Here is an 18,993-nt window from a genome sequence, read left to right as displayed (position 1 = left end):
AATTCCTATAAATTTCAATCGCGACATCCGTTCCCCCGCATTACCGTACCGCAGCGTTCATAATAATTACTCGAGGTTCCGGCAGAACGACGTTAACGCCGAGTAGCGTACCCGTAAGTCCCGTGGGACCGTAGTGAGAATAAGGGGCCTCCAGCTCTGGAAGAGTGACCCCCGGCTCCTCGGGAGGCAAGATGCCGTGACACCGAACAACAACAAGCACAATGACACAGTGGAGTAGATGACGACGAGCACAGAGGTGCTCACGGCGTAAAACGCGAATTGAACGTCTCACTGTTAAACGTAAGCATACGCGTCCACGGTTGCTGGTTACGCAATGCTCGACGATGCCACGTTGACGAGAATCCGATTTACACGGGAAAAGCGACGTATCGTGGCCGAGGAATTGGTCAGCCGAACGACGTCTTTGCGGTCGTTTCGAAAGCAAAAGTATCAACCGATTACAAATTCCAAAAGTCCATCTCTATCGCAACAATTGTCTTGTTTTGCTCCCCAATCGACCGTGGAATGTTGGATTCTCGTTGCCTACAAGCATGCACGCAGGCACGCGCGCGCACAGAGTCGGCTTTATTTTCACTCATCTTTTCGTATGTCCAGTCCACGTATGTGTCCGTACATCGTACTTCTATAAATATCAACAATCGCGATGAAACGGTTCGTGCCCTGTGTGTGAACTTTCCGAAGTCGACAATGTCTCGGTCGTTTCCGAAGCAATGTTGGGGTCAGTGTCAATCGTAAATGTTGACGTTCGCTCGCGTCGGACATCAGGATCGGCTGGAATGTCGGTATTTCCTTAACGGAAATTTCCACCGACTGCTTCGCGTGCCTGTATAATCGTGTGCAGTTTGCGAGGCGGTTTTACGTACCGTAGGTTCACCTATACCAACCTACCAACGCGACGTCAACGAATCGGAACAGATCGAGAGAAGGCAGATCCTACGATCGGCTCGATCGGTTATCGCTCGTTGTCAAGGACGCGGAGATATTCCCGAGGTTGAAAAAATTCGTCGCTCCTCGGTTGGCACTGTGTATAAACAAATTCCGTTACAATTATCCATCGATGATCGAGTCTGTCGCCTAGAGCGGAGATCGGTTTACGAACGTGCATCGAAAATCTTCGTATTCCGACGACCTTTATCCGGCAATCGATCCTTTTACGGGAACGCGGATTGGTCGCGAGGAGTAATCTAACGACACTCGTGGGATCGTGACGCTACACAGCGATTGTCCTTCCAACCTTGTCTCTTGTCCACGGTGCGGTTAAGAGTGGTTTGACAAATATACGGAAATAGCACGCTCGGACGGTTTCATCCGCGCAGTCAGCGATACTCTCGGCATTATAAAGCACCGAATTCTCCAGGACCTCGCCGGTTTCTTATATCGCAAACATTATAAATCTCGAGTCTTTCACGGTTTAACGTTCTCGATGTCTGTACGTATAACGGATGTCGGGCGATTGTAGAATGACCTTGGTTAATCCTGATGACACGTACGAATTAACCAATGTTCGGATCGCCGTTCTATTATTCTTGTTAGCTTCGTCGGTGTCGCAAATGTTGAAAGCCTACAAAAGATTTGAATTGAATTTCCTCGAGTAAAAGGGTTGAGATCGTATCGACTCCGGTATGTACGGCTGCAGGAATAAATAGAAAAAGAGAGAGGGGAAAAGAGACAGCCGTTACCTGCAGCTCACCTGATAAATAGCGCATGAGTCACGCGGCGACATTGCGACGCGTACATATAAACTGTTCCAAAAATACTGTCCCGAACATTCGTCGTTGCACGATGATACATGTACAAAATGACACGCGTGTCAGCGATGCGAACTCTTGAAGTAAAAAATAAACAAATGATCCGGCAAAGATTGTAAGAAATCGAGTCGAATTTTGTCAAAGATAAGCAAAAACCGTGGGGCATTTTTTCAATGAAAAACATCCATCTACGAGCCTCGATTGTAAATTTGGCCGAGTGTTACATCGTCCGTGCAGTCATTGCGCGTATAAATTCGCACGTGTAAGTTGCTCCGTGGCGGTAGGCGGAAAACGCCACGAACGATCCTATTTCGGACTGATGACGTAACGGGCAACTTTTGAGTAAACCTGGGAGGCTCAATCCCCGGTAATTTTCGGGGGCGTACGTGAGTCCGCGGTCGTTGTTCCATTCGCGAGATATAAATCAGCGTTTCGTGCAGCCCCGCTGATAATTTCGGATATTTCACAATCAGTGATTTGAAAATAAAATGTTTTTTCTCTTTCTTTCTTTCTTTCTTTCTTTTTTTTTTTTATCATCTTTATTTCCGAACGGTCATAAATTTTGATGAAAAACTGCTGCCGGTCGGTGCAGAAGATCCCTAACATACCGGCGACTTTACAGGTACAGCTGCATCGTAGAAACCGGCCCCACCCGCAGATCTGTGCATGTGTCATTTTATTGTGTCATCCTGCACCTGAGAGAAAGAGAGAGAGAGAGAGAGAGAGAGAGAGAGAGAGAGCTGTAAAACCGATCACTGCTCGGTACGTGCGCACCTATTTTGCTAGGTATGTAGAATTTACATGGGTGGGTGGGTAGGTGTTAGTCGGTGCAGAGCGCAGATCGTTTCCTGCATATGTATTGTACGAAGAGATATGTTACACGTGTGCATGCCTCGCCGCCTATTCGCGCTCGCGATATAACGTGTGTGTTACTCTATCTCTATCTCTCTCTCTCTCTCTCTCTCTCCCTCTCTCTCTCATGTATGCGCCAAATTGAGGAGCTCGCGAGATCCGAGGCTTACATAATTGTATTACAAGAACCGTGATGTATGGATACAGATTACATTGTATAATATGGCACAAACAAAAAATGACATTTGCGATCATTTAGTCGCCTGTAGATGCGTGTGTGCAAGATGGCACGGAATATAGTATACGGTACATATACAACTACATAAAGGTTTTTATATTCAATAATAAAACTTACTTTGTGTGGTTTCTGTCTCTTTTTCCTTTTTTTTTTTTTCTCATCACGGTTTTTTGATTTTGCCACACATCGACGCGATCCGTCGAAACAATAAGCTCGTCAGCTTGCACGGAACAATTTTTGTTTCACGATATCCGTATCACTCACCTAAATCGAGAGCAACCGATCAATTCTCTCGGCGGTGTTACGCTGCTCATTGTCGATCACGCCTGCAGTGAATGCTTCAGGATTGAGAATATTTCGCTATTGATATGGGGGGGGGGGGGGGCGAAAAAAAATACTTATCTATCGATATTTTACTTTTCGGGAATGATATTTCCGGTTTTCGGGAAGCGATCGGTATTTCTTAAAATCACAATATATACCGAGTATGACATAGAGACAAGTATGGATATCCAAAGTGTGCAGAAGACAAAAATAAAATCATTTCAGGCGTCTTCATCTTCGAGAGAAATAGAAAAATGCTGGCAAACTCGATACGTATTAATGTATATGTATGTACATAAGTATATACACATGTATGTATAACGCATAACGTACATAGATATAATAAGACGTACGTGGCATGCGCCGATGACGTAAGAGACCGTGCCACGTTGTATCGTACAACCGAATGTATGTACATAGGTATTCGTATATATGTGTATATTTATATGTATATGTATATGTACGTACATGTATAAGGCACATGCACATTTGCCCGCACGATATTATACGCGCAACAAGCCCGTGGCCGGTGTAATAATTTTCTGGTGTGAACGGCCTGTGCCCTTGAGGCATGCTGCACGCCCCGCGGTCGGCGGGAGATTCAAACCTCGACACGGAGAGTCGAGGCGACGAAAGTAACGGAGGCTCGGCGATTACTGACGACTTGGAAATTGAAAGGATATCGAAAAGCGATCAAGCGTTTTACAGTACGAGATTCTCTCCTCTAAAACACGTGAAATTCATGCAACGTCGATCGATACGTTGGGTGGAGATTAAGCATAATTCGGACGCGGATTCGCGTCTGTATCTTCAAAGAGAAAGAAATAAAGAAAGATAAAGAAAAAAAAAAAAGCAGAGGAAACGAAGTAACGGAGGCGGATTGATAGAACGTTCGGGACCAATTAGCGTGTCGGGGAATTGGTTATAGGAATAAGAGAGGCGACGATTTCGTTCCTTCTTTCCTCACTCCACGTCTATCTCTACATCTATCCATCTCTATCTATCTCTCTCTCTCTCTCTCTCTCTCTCTCTCTCCTCACGGCGCTGCTTTCTCGGGCAACCAGCAGCGTCGATGCACGACGACGCCCCTCGTCCTGAATGCGTCCCCCGGGTCGGCGCCAAGGTCCAGGGCGGAACTCGACCACCCGCATCAGCCCGCGTTTCACACACGTCTCCGCATCTGTGCACGCACACATGTCTCAATGTGTAAACGTATCGCGCCTCGCCTGCAATTATGCGTACGTACATACGTGATAATTTATACACCGTGGATGATGCATGCGCGGTTTACAACACCTACGTATAAATATGTAATCGTACGTTATTACGCGTAACCGTCCCTCGCCGATTACTACCGTTGGATCAATTCTAACATCGGTACAATCAAGGTTTTGCCGGTTTGTTACAAACACTTGTTCACCTTGCGCTGTGGATTTTTGTGTAAAACCCAGCGCAAAAGTTTTGAAATTTGTCGAATTTTTACTACAACGGTAAAATTCTGGTTCGTGTCGTAATTTTTTGTTTTTTTTTTTCTTTACTCCAATTTTGTGATATAAATTTTTATCCGATTGTTGACGACAACGGTTATAGGGAAAACAGAAAGTGCGGGGGAATGAAAGAAAGCGATACACGGTCGAACAGTCGATATATTTGTCAACAAGTAATTATAGTGTTGTTAGAAAATACGCTGCGCATACGTATATACATACACTGGTATTGCCGTGCAGCTTTTATCCTTCTACACTTTTTCTCCGGTTTCATTCGCATTCTTCATTCATGCTTGTACAGCACATGTGTATAACCGGTACGCGTACGTACATACCTACTACATGCACGTAACACGCTGTCGAAAATGCGCGTATTTTCGTACAAAATACACAAATAGCAATACACCGGCGCATCTTTGCGCAGGCGCTTTGACCATGTTTTTACGTAGGCATATGTACAATATGTGCCTAGATGCGCGCATACGTGTACGGAGGGGTACAATGGTACATGTATGTGTGAACCTACACGTGCATCGGAGGCAAACGTAAACGGTCGAGTGGTTTGAACGGAAACGGGCCCGGGTCAGAGGCTATTCACTGATAATGACGTCATCTCCTCACTGGCGTACATGTCAACTTGAAATGTTATCACGCGGTATTATCAGGACCCAGGGGTTAACGCGGTTTTAAAATACGTAAATCTATACTCCGTCTATCTGCATGTATTATATATATATATATATGTATACGTATATTTATTGTAGACGGGTTTATACGACGCCGCGTATGTATGCATAAAAGTTGTTCACCCGCCCCGATGTCACGGTGTGTGTACGTGTGTGTAATAACCCACGGGCCGGGTTCATTCATGTACCTACTACCGACTCACGGACAAGGCTTGTTAAAGAAGCTGAGACGCTGAGTGTCCGTGTGCGATACGGGGCACGCCGCATACTCGAGTCAACTTTGATACGGATAATTCGGTACGGATCTGGCAATTGAAGAAATTGCCTCGATACCTCCCTTCTTCCTCGAATAGGTTAAATCTTGAGGACCGCACGATTTCCCTTCCATTATACGTGCGGCGGCCGGTCGTCCGATACGCGTATAACGTACGTGCACGCATAGCTATGAGCATATATGGCGTATCGTCGCCCACGCATCGCCGTTACTGCACACTGGAGGAGGAGGAGGAGGAGGAATACGTAACGCGTGTCGAACGGCTCGACGGAGGCCGGAAGTTAGATCCGGGCCTTGGCCTAGGTCGAACCTCAGCGTCGAATTTTTCACGAACATCGCATCGCGCCTTTGTCATTGTATTCGTCGAGGACGAAGCGACCTTGTCTGGAGTAAATAATTTCGGTCAGCCTCCGTGAATCTCACTTTTCAGAAAAGAACGGAGCAGAACGGAGAGCTGAATTCAGAACTTCCTTCGTGGATGGCGAGGGCGGAGGCTCGGTTCTGTCTGTCCACCTTGTCTTGCCGCCTGTTGCCCTCCTTCAGGGACGCCGGAACCACCGGCCCACGATAGCCACTGGTTACGCACGGTGCGTACACCTTTACGCATCGTTGGAGTTAAATACGACCACCGTCCTCGTACGCTACGGGGAAATACTACCTACTACCTACTATCTGCTACCTTACACGCCCCGCGTCCGCCAGAGTCGAGCGAGTAGCGAGTGCCATGGAACTGGTAATGCCTGTGACCCAACGAAGCCGCCTTCGATAATCGACGGTATCGGAAGCGAGACGAGAGGAAAAATGAAGAAAGAAATTATAAGTAAAAAGAATATGAAAAGAAAAGGAAAACAAAAACGAAACATTTAAAAAAAAAAAAAAAAAAACAGACACACGTATACGTCGATCTTGTCGTTTCACGGAGAAGTTTAATCGGACGAGAAGAAGCGGAACGAGAGCGAAAGTGTGCTCGCTGCTGTAATACCATCGTCGAGTGAGATCCCTTATACTTACAGGTTTAACGTCTTGTTTCACGTTCGTCTTTACTTCCGGCGACCGCAGACGCTGCTCCGATCTTTAAACCGCCCTCCCTCCCTCCCTACCTTTCCTCATTATTCCGCCCTACCTTGTCAGTTGCATAAGAGGTTATCCACCGCCGTGCAGGCTCGTCGCCCGAAAAACCACGTACGGGTATGTATCGTTGTACCAAGTGCCGATGCACCTACGGTTATCCGAAAAATTAATTAATCGCGTGGATGGATCGAATACAGGATACAGTCTCGAAAAAACCACGTCAACTTGATCTTTTACTTTTTTTTACTCTCTTTTTCTCATCTTTCTTTCCTTTTTCCTGCGTCACCGTAAATCCTACTTAGGACCGTTGAAAATCAACGATGAGCCGACAAACTAGTCGAGAATAACGACGATCGTCGCTGCTTGGACGGAGCACTTTTCCACTTTGTCGACGAATACAGGCCTTTTTACTTCGCCGAGAAGTTGGAAAGTGTTCTCTCTCTCTCCCTATCTCTACATTTTCCTTTTCTCTTTCCTTTCCATCTTCTCTTCGTCACCTGATGCATGACGCGCGTCTCGGTTTCGTGCCTCGGCACGTTTCGTTCTGCGTTCCTGCCACGCTTCGCTCATCCGCCGGCCGTGGTTCTCGTCAAAGTGGGAAGATCACCGGCGGAGAAGATGCCGGTAGGGGAAAAAGAGGTGGCGGAGGAGGAAGTAGTGGAGGAGGAATTTCGAACTTCGGTCAGTGGTGGGAGTCCCCTGCCCGACGATAAGGAGGGGCGGCAGGGAGGAATGGGGGGAGGAGGTCTCACGGCCGGGAAAGAGGCGTCTGGTGGCCCTTCGCGAGGCTAGAAGCCTGGATGCGTCTCCTCTCTGGCCGAGACACCGCCGGCGGAGAGGCGCCGTTTCGACGGCGGGCGTCGAGGGGCGGCGGCAGTCGCGGGGTGGGGGGTTAAGGGAGAGGGGGCACCGACGGCGTTCCCCTACCGGCTCGTCCAACCTCTGATCAGCGCATTTCGAGATCGGACAGCATTCTGGCCTGGTAAGTTGCCAGCGTCGGATCGTAGTGAAGTGAAGGGCTCCTCTCGACGCAAGACTTTTTTTAAATAGTAAAAAGAAAAGAACGGGCTAATATATACCTATACATACTGTTAAACATATATATATATATATACATTACACACACACACATTCATACAGATAGATTCCGTTAAACGGGACAGAGTTCGCAGATCGAGGAATACGAAGGAATAATAATCGGTGGTGTAAGACCCAAGTTTCGAGGAATATTTTTAAATTTCATTTACCACGGCAAGGATAAGTCTGCCGAAGAAGAAGAAGAACAAGAAGAAGAAGAAGAAGAAGAAAAAGAAGATATATTGGGATAAGGAAGAACGAGAATTTAATAATCGTACGCAGCCGTTGGGAATGTAGAAAAAATTTTAAAGGAAGACGGCTGTATCGAAACCAGTTGACAAAGATCGTTGCGTTGAAAAATAAGTTTTCTACATAGACGTTATACAGTAACACAGCTGCGCGCACGATTAATTGAATCGAATTAATTAATTATATAATTAAAACTAACTTAATGTTGAAGGAAAAACGAGAGGAGAAGAGAAGATAAGAAGAGCCGCCACCCCAAAACTCAACCCGTCGAGGATCTATGTTAATTATACGCTTATTTATTCAATACAATCTTGGACGTTCCGAACCTATTTATTGCATAACACGTATATATATATATATATATATATATATACATATATAGATACATATATGTACCCATACATAAGTAATAATTATTGTTGTCGAAACAATAACGATATTTAAAACCAGACAACCGACTTCTGCCGAGTGCTGGAATAGGAAAAGGACAGATCGTCGTTTTTCTTTATCCACCTATTCAGTAAGAAAATACGAGACTGAGAATTGAATGGAATAATCAACAAAGTGAGTAATGTGTGTGCGAGTTATGTGCATATAAAATTAAGGAATCGTCGTTTCGGCGTTCATACCGTCATCGCCGTCGTCGAAGTTGTCAACGTCACTGTTTCTCGTTGTGACAACAACAACGATAAAAGTAATAGTAATAATAATAACAACAACCACAACACAGTAATAGTAATTATTGTCATTAACGTACAACCGTCGTACGATTATTCGACATTGAGGGAGGTGAAAACAGTGAGTCGAGAGTTTGAAAAGAAAAAAAAAAGTCGCCGGTTTATAATATATATTTATTTATATTTTTCATCCCTGGTTCTGTTCTGTAAAATTTAATTGTGTGCGGTGCGCGGTGTGTCTCTCCGTTGTACCTATACGTATATAATATAAGATCCCGTTTTGTGTTTCGTCGTTTTCATCATCATCATCATCATCATCATCATCATCATCATCATCATTATCAGCATCATCGTCGTCGTCGTCGTGTTATTCTTCTTCGTTTCACCGTATCTGCCTGCGCCCAGTCGTTTGCCAAATCCGAGCGTATATAAATAAGGATTTTGTACAGAGAAGAGCGTGGAGGAAATAAGTAAGAATCTACGATGGATCTTCTCTGCTGCGAGACTACCGAAACTGAGTGCAGAGCTTACGCCGATCCGGCGCTGCTAAACGACGACAGAGTGCTACAGAACCTTTTGAAGAGCGAGGAAAGGTACGCGCCTAGCAGTTCATATTTCGAGTGCGTGCAGAGGGACATTTCGCCGATGATGCGAAAGATCGTTGCCGAATGGATGCTAGAGGTAAGTCGGATAAGATTCCCTTCTCTCTCCCTCCCTCCCTCCCTCTCTCTCTCTCTCTCACACTTTTCTACGGCGCATATTCCACGCGTCCACGTGTCTCTCTCGACTCTCCGGCACACGGTTACTTGCTCTATTGCCTGCCTGCCTGCCTGCCGGGGATTTAAATTCTATCCGAATGACCCTGCGTGTCCGCCGACTCGGTGTTGCCGTTTCTGCCGGCCGGCTCGCGAGTTCCGCGCCTCGTGTGCCGATGGTCAGTTGCGAGTGACGGAGGATCGACCGCCTCCCCCTTTCGGCCCCCTTCGCCCCCGCCAAGTTGAGGTCACGTCCGCCAGTCGCCAACGTCTTTAAAGAATCAAACGTACGATTACGCGTTATTCCTTTTATTATTTATTATTATTTATGCGATTTTTTTTTTCTTTTTTTTTAAGCGGCGAGAACGCCGATGTAACAAATGAATACGCTTGCCGGTACGTTGTTACAGCCGTGTCTCTTCTTCTTCGCGTGTATCGTACGGTTACGGAAGCTTACCGATTAAACGACTCTCGCGTAACGTAATTTTTATCCAACCCGCGCTCCCCTCCCCCCTCTTCCTTTTCTTATATTCATTTCTCCGTCATTTTTATTCTCCCACGAAATTCAATTGCCAATTTGCCGTAGAGTTTTGTTTGAATATAATTTAGGTGGATGATAGATACAGGCAACCTACTGTAACAGAATACATAGGTGTACTTGTTTGGCAACGTCGCAGCGGGTGTACGGTTATGTTATACATCTATTCGAACCTCCTCCTCCTCTCTCTCGTCTCTCTTTTTCAACTCTCTTCTTTTTTCTCGCGTATAGCTGATATTACGCGCGTACATATTGATCGATCATCGTCGCTCGTCTCCTCGACGGTCATATCTATTGTCGGATGTCAAAGTCCCGATATGTGTGTCGCGTAATGCAGCAGACGACGGTATCCTCTCCTCCGTTCTACACGCGCCGAGACTCCGCAGCTATACCTACGATCATTTCGTTCGTTCGTTAGTTAGTTACCAGCCATAGTAATGGCTCGGTGGCCACTTCCGGTATACCCGGGGCTTTTGCGTCTTGTCCCTCTTTCTTTGCCGCCGACTTTGCAGCCGTTGTTCGTACGTTACGGAAAACGGTGAAATTGACGCCCGGAGAGTGCAAGAATTCAAAGACGGAAAAAAAACGGTGGAATTCCGGCAACGTTATCCTCGTATAATCGCGGTACACGCCGAAGCTAAACTGGCGAGAACTCGTCGCCCTCGTCGTAATTGCCGCATATCAGATACGCGTACGTGCACTCTGCTAGTACGTAGTTTGTAATCGGGACCTTGACGTGCCGGGGAACGTAGGCAGCTAGCTCACTCGTAATAGAACAGAGAACAGAGAAGACAAGACAAGGTAGGAATACGATGTGGCAAAACTGTATGACGTGACTTGAATGTTGAAAGTAAAGTTTATTGGCTTCAATTCTTGACTTTACAAGTTTGTCCCACCTCTGATCGAGCGCCCTAGACCCGAGTCTACGTCTCGTCAAATTTTATCCCAACAGGACCGACCGAACCTGATCGTGAGCTTTTAACTTCCCCGTATTACGTAAAGCTTACTTTACCGGCATCCTCGTTACCTCGGACCAACGTTTCATCTCGCCAATGGATGCAGTTGAAAGCGAGAGAAAGAGGAAAATGATTTTTTTTTTCACAGCTGTTCCACACCTTTTCCACCGTCGTCGTTATCATCGTTCCAATCGGCTATCGATCGATCGCGTCCACGCGCGTCGGTTCCCTTCAAGCGTGATTACGATTATAGGGGGCGTGCAGGACAGGCAGGGTCTGTATATGTACCTGCAGAGCCAGCCGTGTGTAATAATTTTAGGGAGCAATTAGGAAGTGCCGAGCGGCGGCATGTGGCCTACGTATTTTCACAACTACGACTCGACGCATGCCTCCGCAGCGAGAAACACGCACATGCCGAGGCCTCGGCTAAATTAGTCAAGTTCGGTATCCGTGTGTGCGCGTGTGCGATACATGTATTCACACGCGTGTTCGGGGGAACCTGCGGGTCGCGGCACCGTCAAAAAACAGCGTCAGCTGCTGCCGCTGCCGGAAAGCAGCCACCTGCCGAACGGGGGTTGAATGACTGACTGACTGACTCTGACTCTGACTCTGACTCTCTGACTTACCGTATACCTACTTCCTCTCTTCTCTTCGTCCGCATGCTGTTGCTGCTGTTGCTGATTGCGCAATCTGATTTTTAAACCCGATTCCGTCCCCCCCTCGATCTGATTCTCGTCTATTTTCACGATAACATGCGCCGTGTATGTTTATTGTGTACGCTTATCCGCTGTACGTGCATTCCTCATGGAGCGTAAGTTTATACCGGTAAAATAGAAAAAAAAAAAATAAAAAAAGCGCTGGAATTTCTCTATACCTTTCGCACTCTCTCTCTCTCTTTTCACTATCTTTTACGACGATGATGATAATTTTTGTTTTCCTTTCTACCGATTCGTCATTCTTCTCGAGTGTATTTTATGAACGCATTGTATCGGATTTCGATCGATATGTTTGACAACGATCTGCGATGATCGTGATATTTTTAATGTTGTACCTAATGGAAACTAAAATTCACAACAACAATGTGTACGATAATTATAAAAAGCTTTTTTCATCGTTCTTGAGAATATAATTGTAACGCAATTGTCACTCGGCGCGTAGGAAAAATTCTCTTCGTTTCATTATCGAGAGCTGCGATTATTAACGATTGTTCTAACAATCGAAACGTGGGAGAATTTAAGGGCGTAAACGCAGCGCGGTCGCGGGATCTTACGCCAAAATCTTGCCGAACTTCTATTTTTAGTTTCCAGCCAACTACTACGCGACTTGGATTTTAAAGAGAAACCCTCGTTTGCCTTGAGAAAAGTGATGCACGTTTCGTTTCATCCTCTTTTTTCGCCGCTTCTCGACCTCGCCCATGAATTGCCTGAATGTTCGATATAATTCTCATTGTGTCAGTACAGTGTATTCATATAGGTATTACATGCATTGTATATATATATATCTCACGCGCACGTAATAATCAAAGAAAAGAAACTGACAAAGTTGGTAAATTATCACTGACAGTTTGCCCCCGAAAACTGCAGGTATGCGAGGAGCAAAAGTGTCAGGAGGAGGTATTCCCACTGTCGATGAACTACGTCGACAGATTTCTGTCGATCTGCCCGATCAGGAAATCCCAGCTACAGCTCCTGGGCACCGCGTGTCTTCTGCTATCCTCGAAGCTGAGAGAACCCCGGCCTCTGTCGGCCGAAGTCCTCGTATTCTACACCGACAATTCCGTCAGCTTCGACGACCTCTGGGTGAGTGCATCACGCAATATCAATTTTTTATTTCTACCTTTTCTACTCTTGCCTAACCGTCCGTAGACAGTATCTCTGTCCTACGCGTACCACGTTTACGTGCACGATGTACGATGCTTTTCGATTACAGTCACAGGCGTTTAAACAACGCGTAACTCGACTGGTTCTTACGTTTTGGCAACGTAGTGCAAGTTACGGAAGTTAGCGAGTAGCTCGTAGCACGTAAAACGAAGCACGTAAACGTAGCGACTGTTGTATCGCTGATGAAATATTTGGTTCGACGCTTCTTCGTTTCTGTTAAATAACTATACGGGCTGCAGGGTGTGTATATACATAGGTATAATATATGTAACGTGCGACGAGTTGGGTGCCATGGGAACGTAAATAAATCCAGCGATAACGTCGGCAGTTAATCAAGTTATACGCGGAATCGCCTTCTCTCTCTCTCTCTCTCTCTGTCTTTCTCTCTCTATCTATCTCTCTCCCTTCGTTCGTGGGAAATTTGCCTCTGCGCAGTTGATCGTCGCTATCGCTAATCTCGCTTTTATTATTTGTACTGTTTCGTAGTTATACCGTGAGCACGAATTTAGTCGTCGATCGTCTCACTTTTCTTCCCCATTAATTTCCGTCATTTCGCTCGACGACGTTACGTTAAGCATACATCTGCACTCGATTATGTATACTCGCTGCGTGTGTATATGTAAGTATAAGATCGAGGAAACCACGCTCCGCGACTTTTGAATTTCTCGTCTTCGTTGGCGAGTGCGCGATAGGTATATACGTCACTCTTCGTGGGTTTCCTATCGCGGAAAACTTGTGGGTTTTTAAATATAGAATCACCGCGGAAAGTGGGATTCGGGTAATATATAGAGAGAGAGAGAGCGAAGATCTGTGATGAAAAGGAGAGATGAAACGAGAGAGGCTGCAAACGCTGCGTAGTCTTCGTTCCATTTTCATTTAACTCGAATATTCCGTTTATTCGTTCCTATAATTTATAAACGAATAGTCGATATAGCGTACATAGTAGATGTTACATAAGCGATAACGATTATATCGTACCAACGCGCTTACTCCTATTACTCTTACTCTTCATTCATTCATTCGCTGTTGTTACTGGTATACTTTTATTATCGTTATCATCATCATTGTTGTTTTTATTACTAATAATATTGTTGTTATTATTACGATTATTCGCGAAACGAATGTCCGAATGTAACGAACGAGACGCGATTCGCGAGAAACCCGTCGCGTATTGAATTCGACGAATAAACGCATAATGCTACACATACGTCCTGTGCTTATGCGCACGCGTGTTGTACGTACATTATTATTTACCACATAGGCGTTCCATGTAACGTAACATCTGCGAGAAGACGAAAGAGAGAAGAATTGTAACAAGGGGCCGTATATATATATATATATATATATATATATATTATGTATGGCAGAGCGAAAAAACCCGGGAGTAGTTGTAAATACATACATACATACATACATACATTATTTTACCCTGCCCGTCTTTCCTTGGCGGACGGGTATTTTAACGGATTTATGTAAATATTCTTTGAAATAGAAATGAGAGGTTTAAAATATTGTTGACTCATTTGCAGCCTCTCGCTGGCTCTCTCTCTCTCATGCTTACTCCAACCTTTGCATCTTCGCATCTCCGTTGCAGATTACGGAATGTATATTATACATAGCTATGCGACATTGGAGGGGGCTGAGGGGGGCGACGCAATATATATTTATTACAAAAGAAATTTACAGTGTAGTTTTCCTGCAATCAATTGATGAAAATTCTTTTCATACGGGCGCACTATCGCAGTTCAATTCACGTTTGACGATTCGACGAGTATACGCGTACAATTTAAAAATACATACATCTTGTTGTATGTCCCGATCGATTATTATTGTTGTCGCTGTTGTTGTTGCTGTACATAGGTATGTACATTGCGCGTAACTCGATTCGGTCATGTGTGGTGTTGTTCTGTCTCCCTCTCTCTCTCTCTCACACACAGACACGCGTACACACGCGCAAGTGAACGTCTATGTGTAACGTAAACTATGTACAGTATGAATAATAGAAGTAACTTACAGACGTAAGTGTAAGTAAACCCTGAGTGTTAGCCGGTCGTAACGTGCCGCAAACAACAAGCGATAGCTCCGGCAAACCTGACAGATAACTTGATATTATACGTTTTCTATGTGTGTACCGGCATACATGTACATTATACGTGTACGTGTATTAACATATAAATATATGTACACGCGCGCTTATAATGGTATTATTTAAAATCTATGTGGTGATACTATATATATTATTATTCATATGTACGTGTCTTATATATGTTACATATAGGTATGCTATATTGAAGACTGCTGCTGCCGAGATCAGACAACGAACGAGCGCTCGATTCCATATTCTCTATTTTTTTTTCCTCGCGTTTTATCATTATTTTTTTTTTTTATTGAATTATTTTATTTTTTTTTTTTATTCTCTCAACTCACATTCCGATTCTTCGAATCGCGACGATTCTACTGTGCGTATGTCCAATCTCCGTTAACTCCATATTTATGTCATTGAAATCGTACGTGTGGTGTTGTCGCTTCATTCACAGAACCGAACGTAGATAATTTGTACGCCACGTAGAGTATATCTGTGTGTATTTTCCGATAAGCGTACAGAAACGTTGATATAATATTATTATTGTTTTTGTTGGTGTTTTTGTTGTTGTTATTATTATCATCATAATAATAATCATCATCATCATCATCATCATCATCATCATCATCATTATTATCATATACCAGTACCATAAACATGGTCCTGATATTGAGGAAAATCTGCGAAAAGTTGTTTGAGAAGTCGAAAAATTAAATCTCGTGATTAAAATCGACTCTCGATATAAGTAATTTAGTACAACGTATACCGTATCGCATAACTGTAGCAGATATAATATTCATTTGAATGAAGTCAATCCGTGTATTATCTTCACGTATAGTAGGTCAACGAGGGCGACGATTGATAAAATTTGGTCAAGTCGCGGTGTAACTTTTTTTCCACGCACTGATTATACCGTACGTATAATCATCTCGCACGCGGCAGCGTTGATAATTTATTATTCAATCAGTGCTTAACACAATTTTTGGCCAAATTATAAATTTTCCGCGCAATATTCTCTCTCTCCGTATCCGTATCTCGGCGTGAAAGATTTCAAATCTCGTCGTAAGTATTCCGAATATTGTATACGACGTGTTGAAAGAAAAGAGGAAAAACATGTACAACCGTCAAAGGCTCTCGTCGGATCGAATTTCCCCGATCGAAGTTCACTCGCTCAGGCAGAGGATTTTCGCGTCGCGTTCTTTCCCGAAGGATCGGCATAGCGTTATTAGAAATCCTTGGCTCCGGCAGTCCAGGAGATGACGGTCCTCGTGCCGTTCCGGATCGCGCGTCGCGATGTGAGAATCTGTGGGGAGAAGGAGGAGAGGAGAGGAGAGGCGAAGTACAGGGGACGTAGGGAGAGGCAGGTGGACGCCAGGTGGTCGTCCTGGAGCAGGGTGCACCCGGCGGCAGCTGCCCTCGAATCGACGCCGTCCGATCATCGTCGAGGAAGACGGAAAGAATAAAGGAACGACGGCAAGGGGCTTTTATTTTTATACTCGTACACGTGGATAAACAATTTTTGTTTCCGAATGCCGCCGAGACTCATTCGCGAGGTGAAGGAACCGGAAGGGTGTCTTGCGCACACTAGGGATATAATAGGTATACAGGGTGCCCACTTTCTTGGGGAAATTTAAATTTTTTTTTTTTTTTTTTTTATCTTGTCCAGAAAACAAATCGGCTTAAACTGACCTTTTTTGTACAACAATGTTTTTATTCAATTTCAATTGAATTTTAACCGAATATAGGGTTGATAAGCCGAACTATTTGGGTTTTGGTAACTTTACCAGAAGTGGGGGAATTTTTTTCCCAAATATTTGCGGCCACCCTGTACGTAGAATCGCATACGACGTACCTATGAACAGTCGAAAAACTCGATGGATATCAAGAGCGGCTACGGAATCTCGTCGAGGTAATCACGAGTCGAAAATTCTCTTTGTTTCCTTCTGCCAGCTAATTATTTCTGCCCCTTTTTGTTGCGCGCGTCAATGAGCACGTGGACGATGTCCGGGAGCTATTTGCGTATGTTGCGCGTATACGTTTCTACACAACGTGCGCACGCTTGTAACAGGGACTGAAACGTGTATAAAGGTATACCTACTAATTTGTAAACTGTTGCTTTTCACGCTCGTACACGCCCACCTGCCGCAAGACACGGCTGCGGTATACTTATGGCCACTCTTACCACTGCGCTCAACATTATACCTACCTGTATAACTGCAAGCTGCAGAAACAATACGCGGCAATCGTCTCAGTGGCACCCTCTTGTATACCTGTGCACCCTGAAGAAACGTACCGAAGGTGCTTTGCGCAACTCCGCATACTCTGTGATGTTATACCCGCAGTCTCGTAGTTTTAAGTATCTTACCCAAGTAGGTACGTACCTGTGCCTGTAACCATTTTATACCTACCAACTACCGGCTTGTTCCTGCAGTTATTGACGCCACTGTTGCAACAACTTGGCGTCTTGTGGTACATGTTATTGTTAGTCCTTTTTGTAACTTACAATTAGTCGGCCTTTGGACGTAGGTTATTAATTAATTCTTGCATGTAACGTGTTGTATAATACGAAATTTAAGCGATGTTTATCATGCACCTGTAATTCAGGTGGTTGTGATAAGCGGAGTCTATGTATAGGATTGGCAGCTTATCGAGATCAGTCGTTTGTATGTTAATCGACTCGGTATCAAAACTGGGAAAAATTCATTTCTCGGTCTCGGAAGTATGGAAAATCGGTGAGCGCCTTTACAGCACAGGTATGCGGTACGATCGTAATCATGTGTGAAGATCGTCGCAGTCAAAGGGTCGGAAATTAATTGGCGAATATATGTGACACGAAATTGCGTTAATTAGCCAACTGGTGAAAACGTAATAGCCGGAAACAGCTGTGATGTGGCTAATAATACGTATACCCTGTCCAAACCAGTGTATAAATTGAAATCGAAATCTATGGAAATGATCAGAAATTCACTCACTTCCTGGATTTTATCGTCGTACTTATAGAGTGAATATTGGGTGTGTAGGGACACACTATACATGCACGCGTTACAGTCTCGTTTAACAGGATGTGATTAACGATAAATTCAAAAATCAACGGCTTGTGGACGCGCTTACTTGCCTTGACACGTGTACACGTATAATTTTTGAAAGAGAAGCAAAATAATGAACAAATATATAAGAGAAAAAGAAAAAAAATTGGGAGAGATTACGAAATTTACACGATATCGCGGGAAGTTGAATGAAATAACCGGCGACATTTTATTACGGATATAATAGCCGATAGTTTCGATATCCCTGTGAAAAAGACGACGACTGGAGCTCATTGTCAGTTGTGTGTAACTTCTCACCGGTACGATGAATGAGAGATCTCTGCAGCTCGTCAAATCATGACGTAAGGTGTACGATTCCCGCGTGCGTGCGTGCGTGCGTAAGCGTGTATAACACATAATGACATAATATGCATGCACACGCGCGCGCATAGCGTCTACACGTGTATTTTACATACACGTGCCATACTATACGTGCAGCCGACACATCGCACGCTTACAACCTTGCAAAATAATTTAGGTACTCGCACACCGGCGTTATACATGTATAATACATTACGTCAAATAACTAGTACGATGTATATGTATACGTGTAGTAGGTATATCCAGTGCTTAAACTACCAGGGAGACTAATTTTTGCCGAGGCATTAGAAATAGTTTGGCCATGAGAGCATCGGAATCGCGTTCGTGCCGCTGCGGCGAGGCGAAGAAAATGAAGAGGAAGAGGAAGAGGGAACGGGAGAGGGAGAGGGAGAGGGAGAGAGAGAGGGTCTCGGCCAGTGACCGAGCCGAGGCCGCGATCTCCTCTTCTCTCTAGTCTAGAGTCTAGGCGCGCGTATGCGTCTATATATATATATATATATATATCTCTATATATCTATATATATCTATAAACGCTAACGCGACTCGTTTCCTCTTATAACCGTGCGCAAGGTGGGGTATTTTCTATAATGCCTTGTAATCGGGGAGAACGTCTCGTCGTTAGTGAGTTTTCGCAAATTGATAGGGACCCCCCCCAATTATAGGCACGTTT

At 44.6% G+C, this 18,993-nt stretch overlaps 1 protein-coding gene across 3 annotated transcripts in view; it reads left to right on the top strand.

Moving 5' to 3' along the window:
* CycD (cyclin D) overlaps nucleotides 1-18,993 on the top strand; it is a 120,977-nt gene that overhangs the window by 91,571 nt on the left and 10,413 nt on the right. Inside the window, exons 2-3 of one of the 3 annotated variants that reach the window (XM_046630741.2) lie at nucleotides 9,154-9,385; nucleotides 12,537-12,752. In XM_046630741.2, coding sequence (XP_046486697.1) covers nucleotides 9,188-9,385; nucleotides 12,537-12,752 — 414 coding nt within the window. In that variant the 5' untranslated portion in view covers nucleotides 9,154-9,187. Of the gene's footprint in view, nucleotides 1-7,674; nucleotides 9,386-12,536; nucleotides 12,753-18,993 lie in introns of those variants that run through there. The other 2 variants (XM_046630740.2, XM_046630742.2) reach the window with 2 other exon arrangements.

This window comes from Neodiprion pinetum, chromosome 6, assembly GCF_021155775.2.
Source record: "Neodiprion pinetum isolate iyNeoPine1 chromosome 6, iyNeoPine1.2, whole genome shotgun sequence".
Lineage (NCBI taxonomy): Eukaryota > Metazoa > Arthropoda > Insecta > Hymenoptera > Diprionidae > Neodiprion > Neodiprion pinetum.
This window is presented reverse-complemented; position numbering and strand designations above follow the sequence as displayed.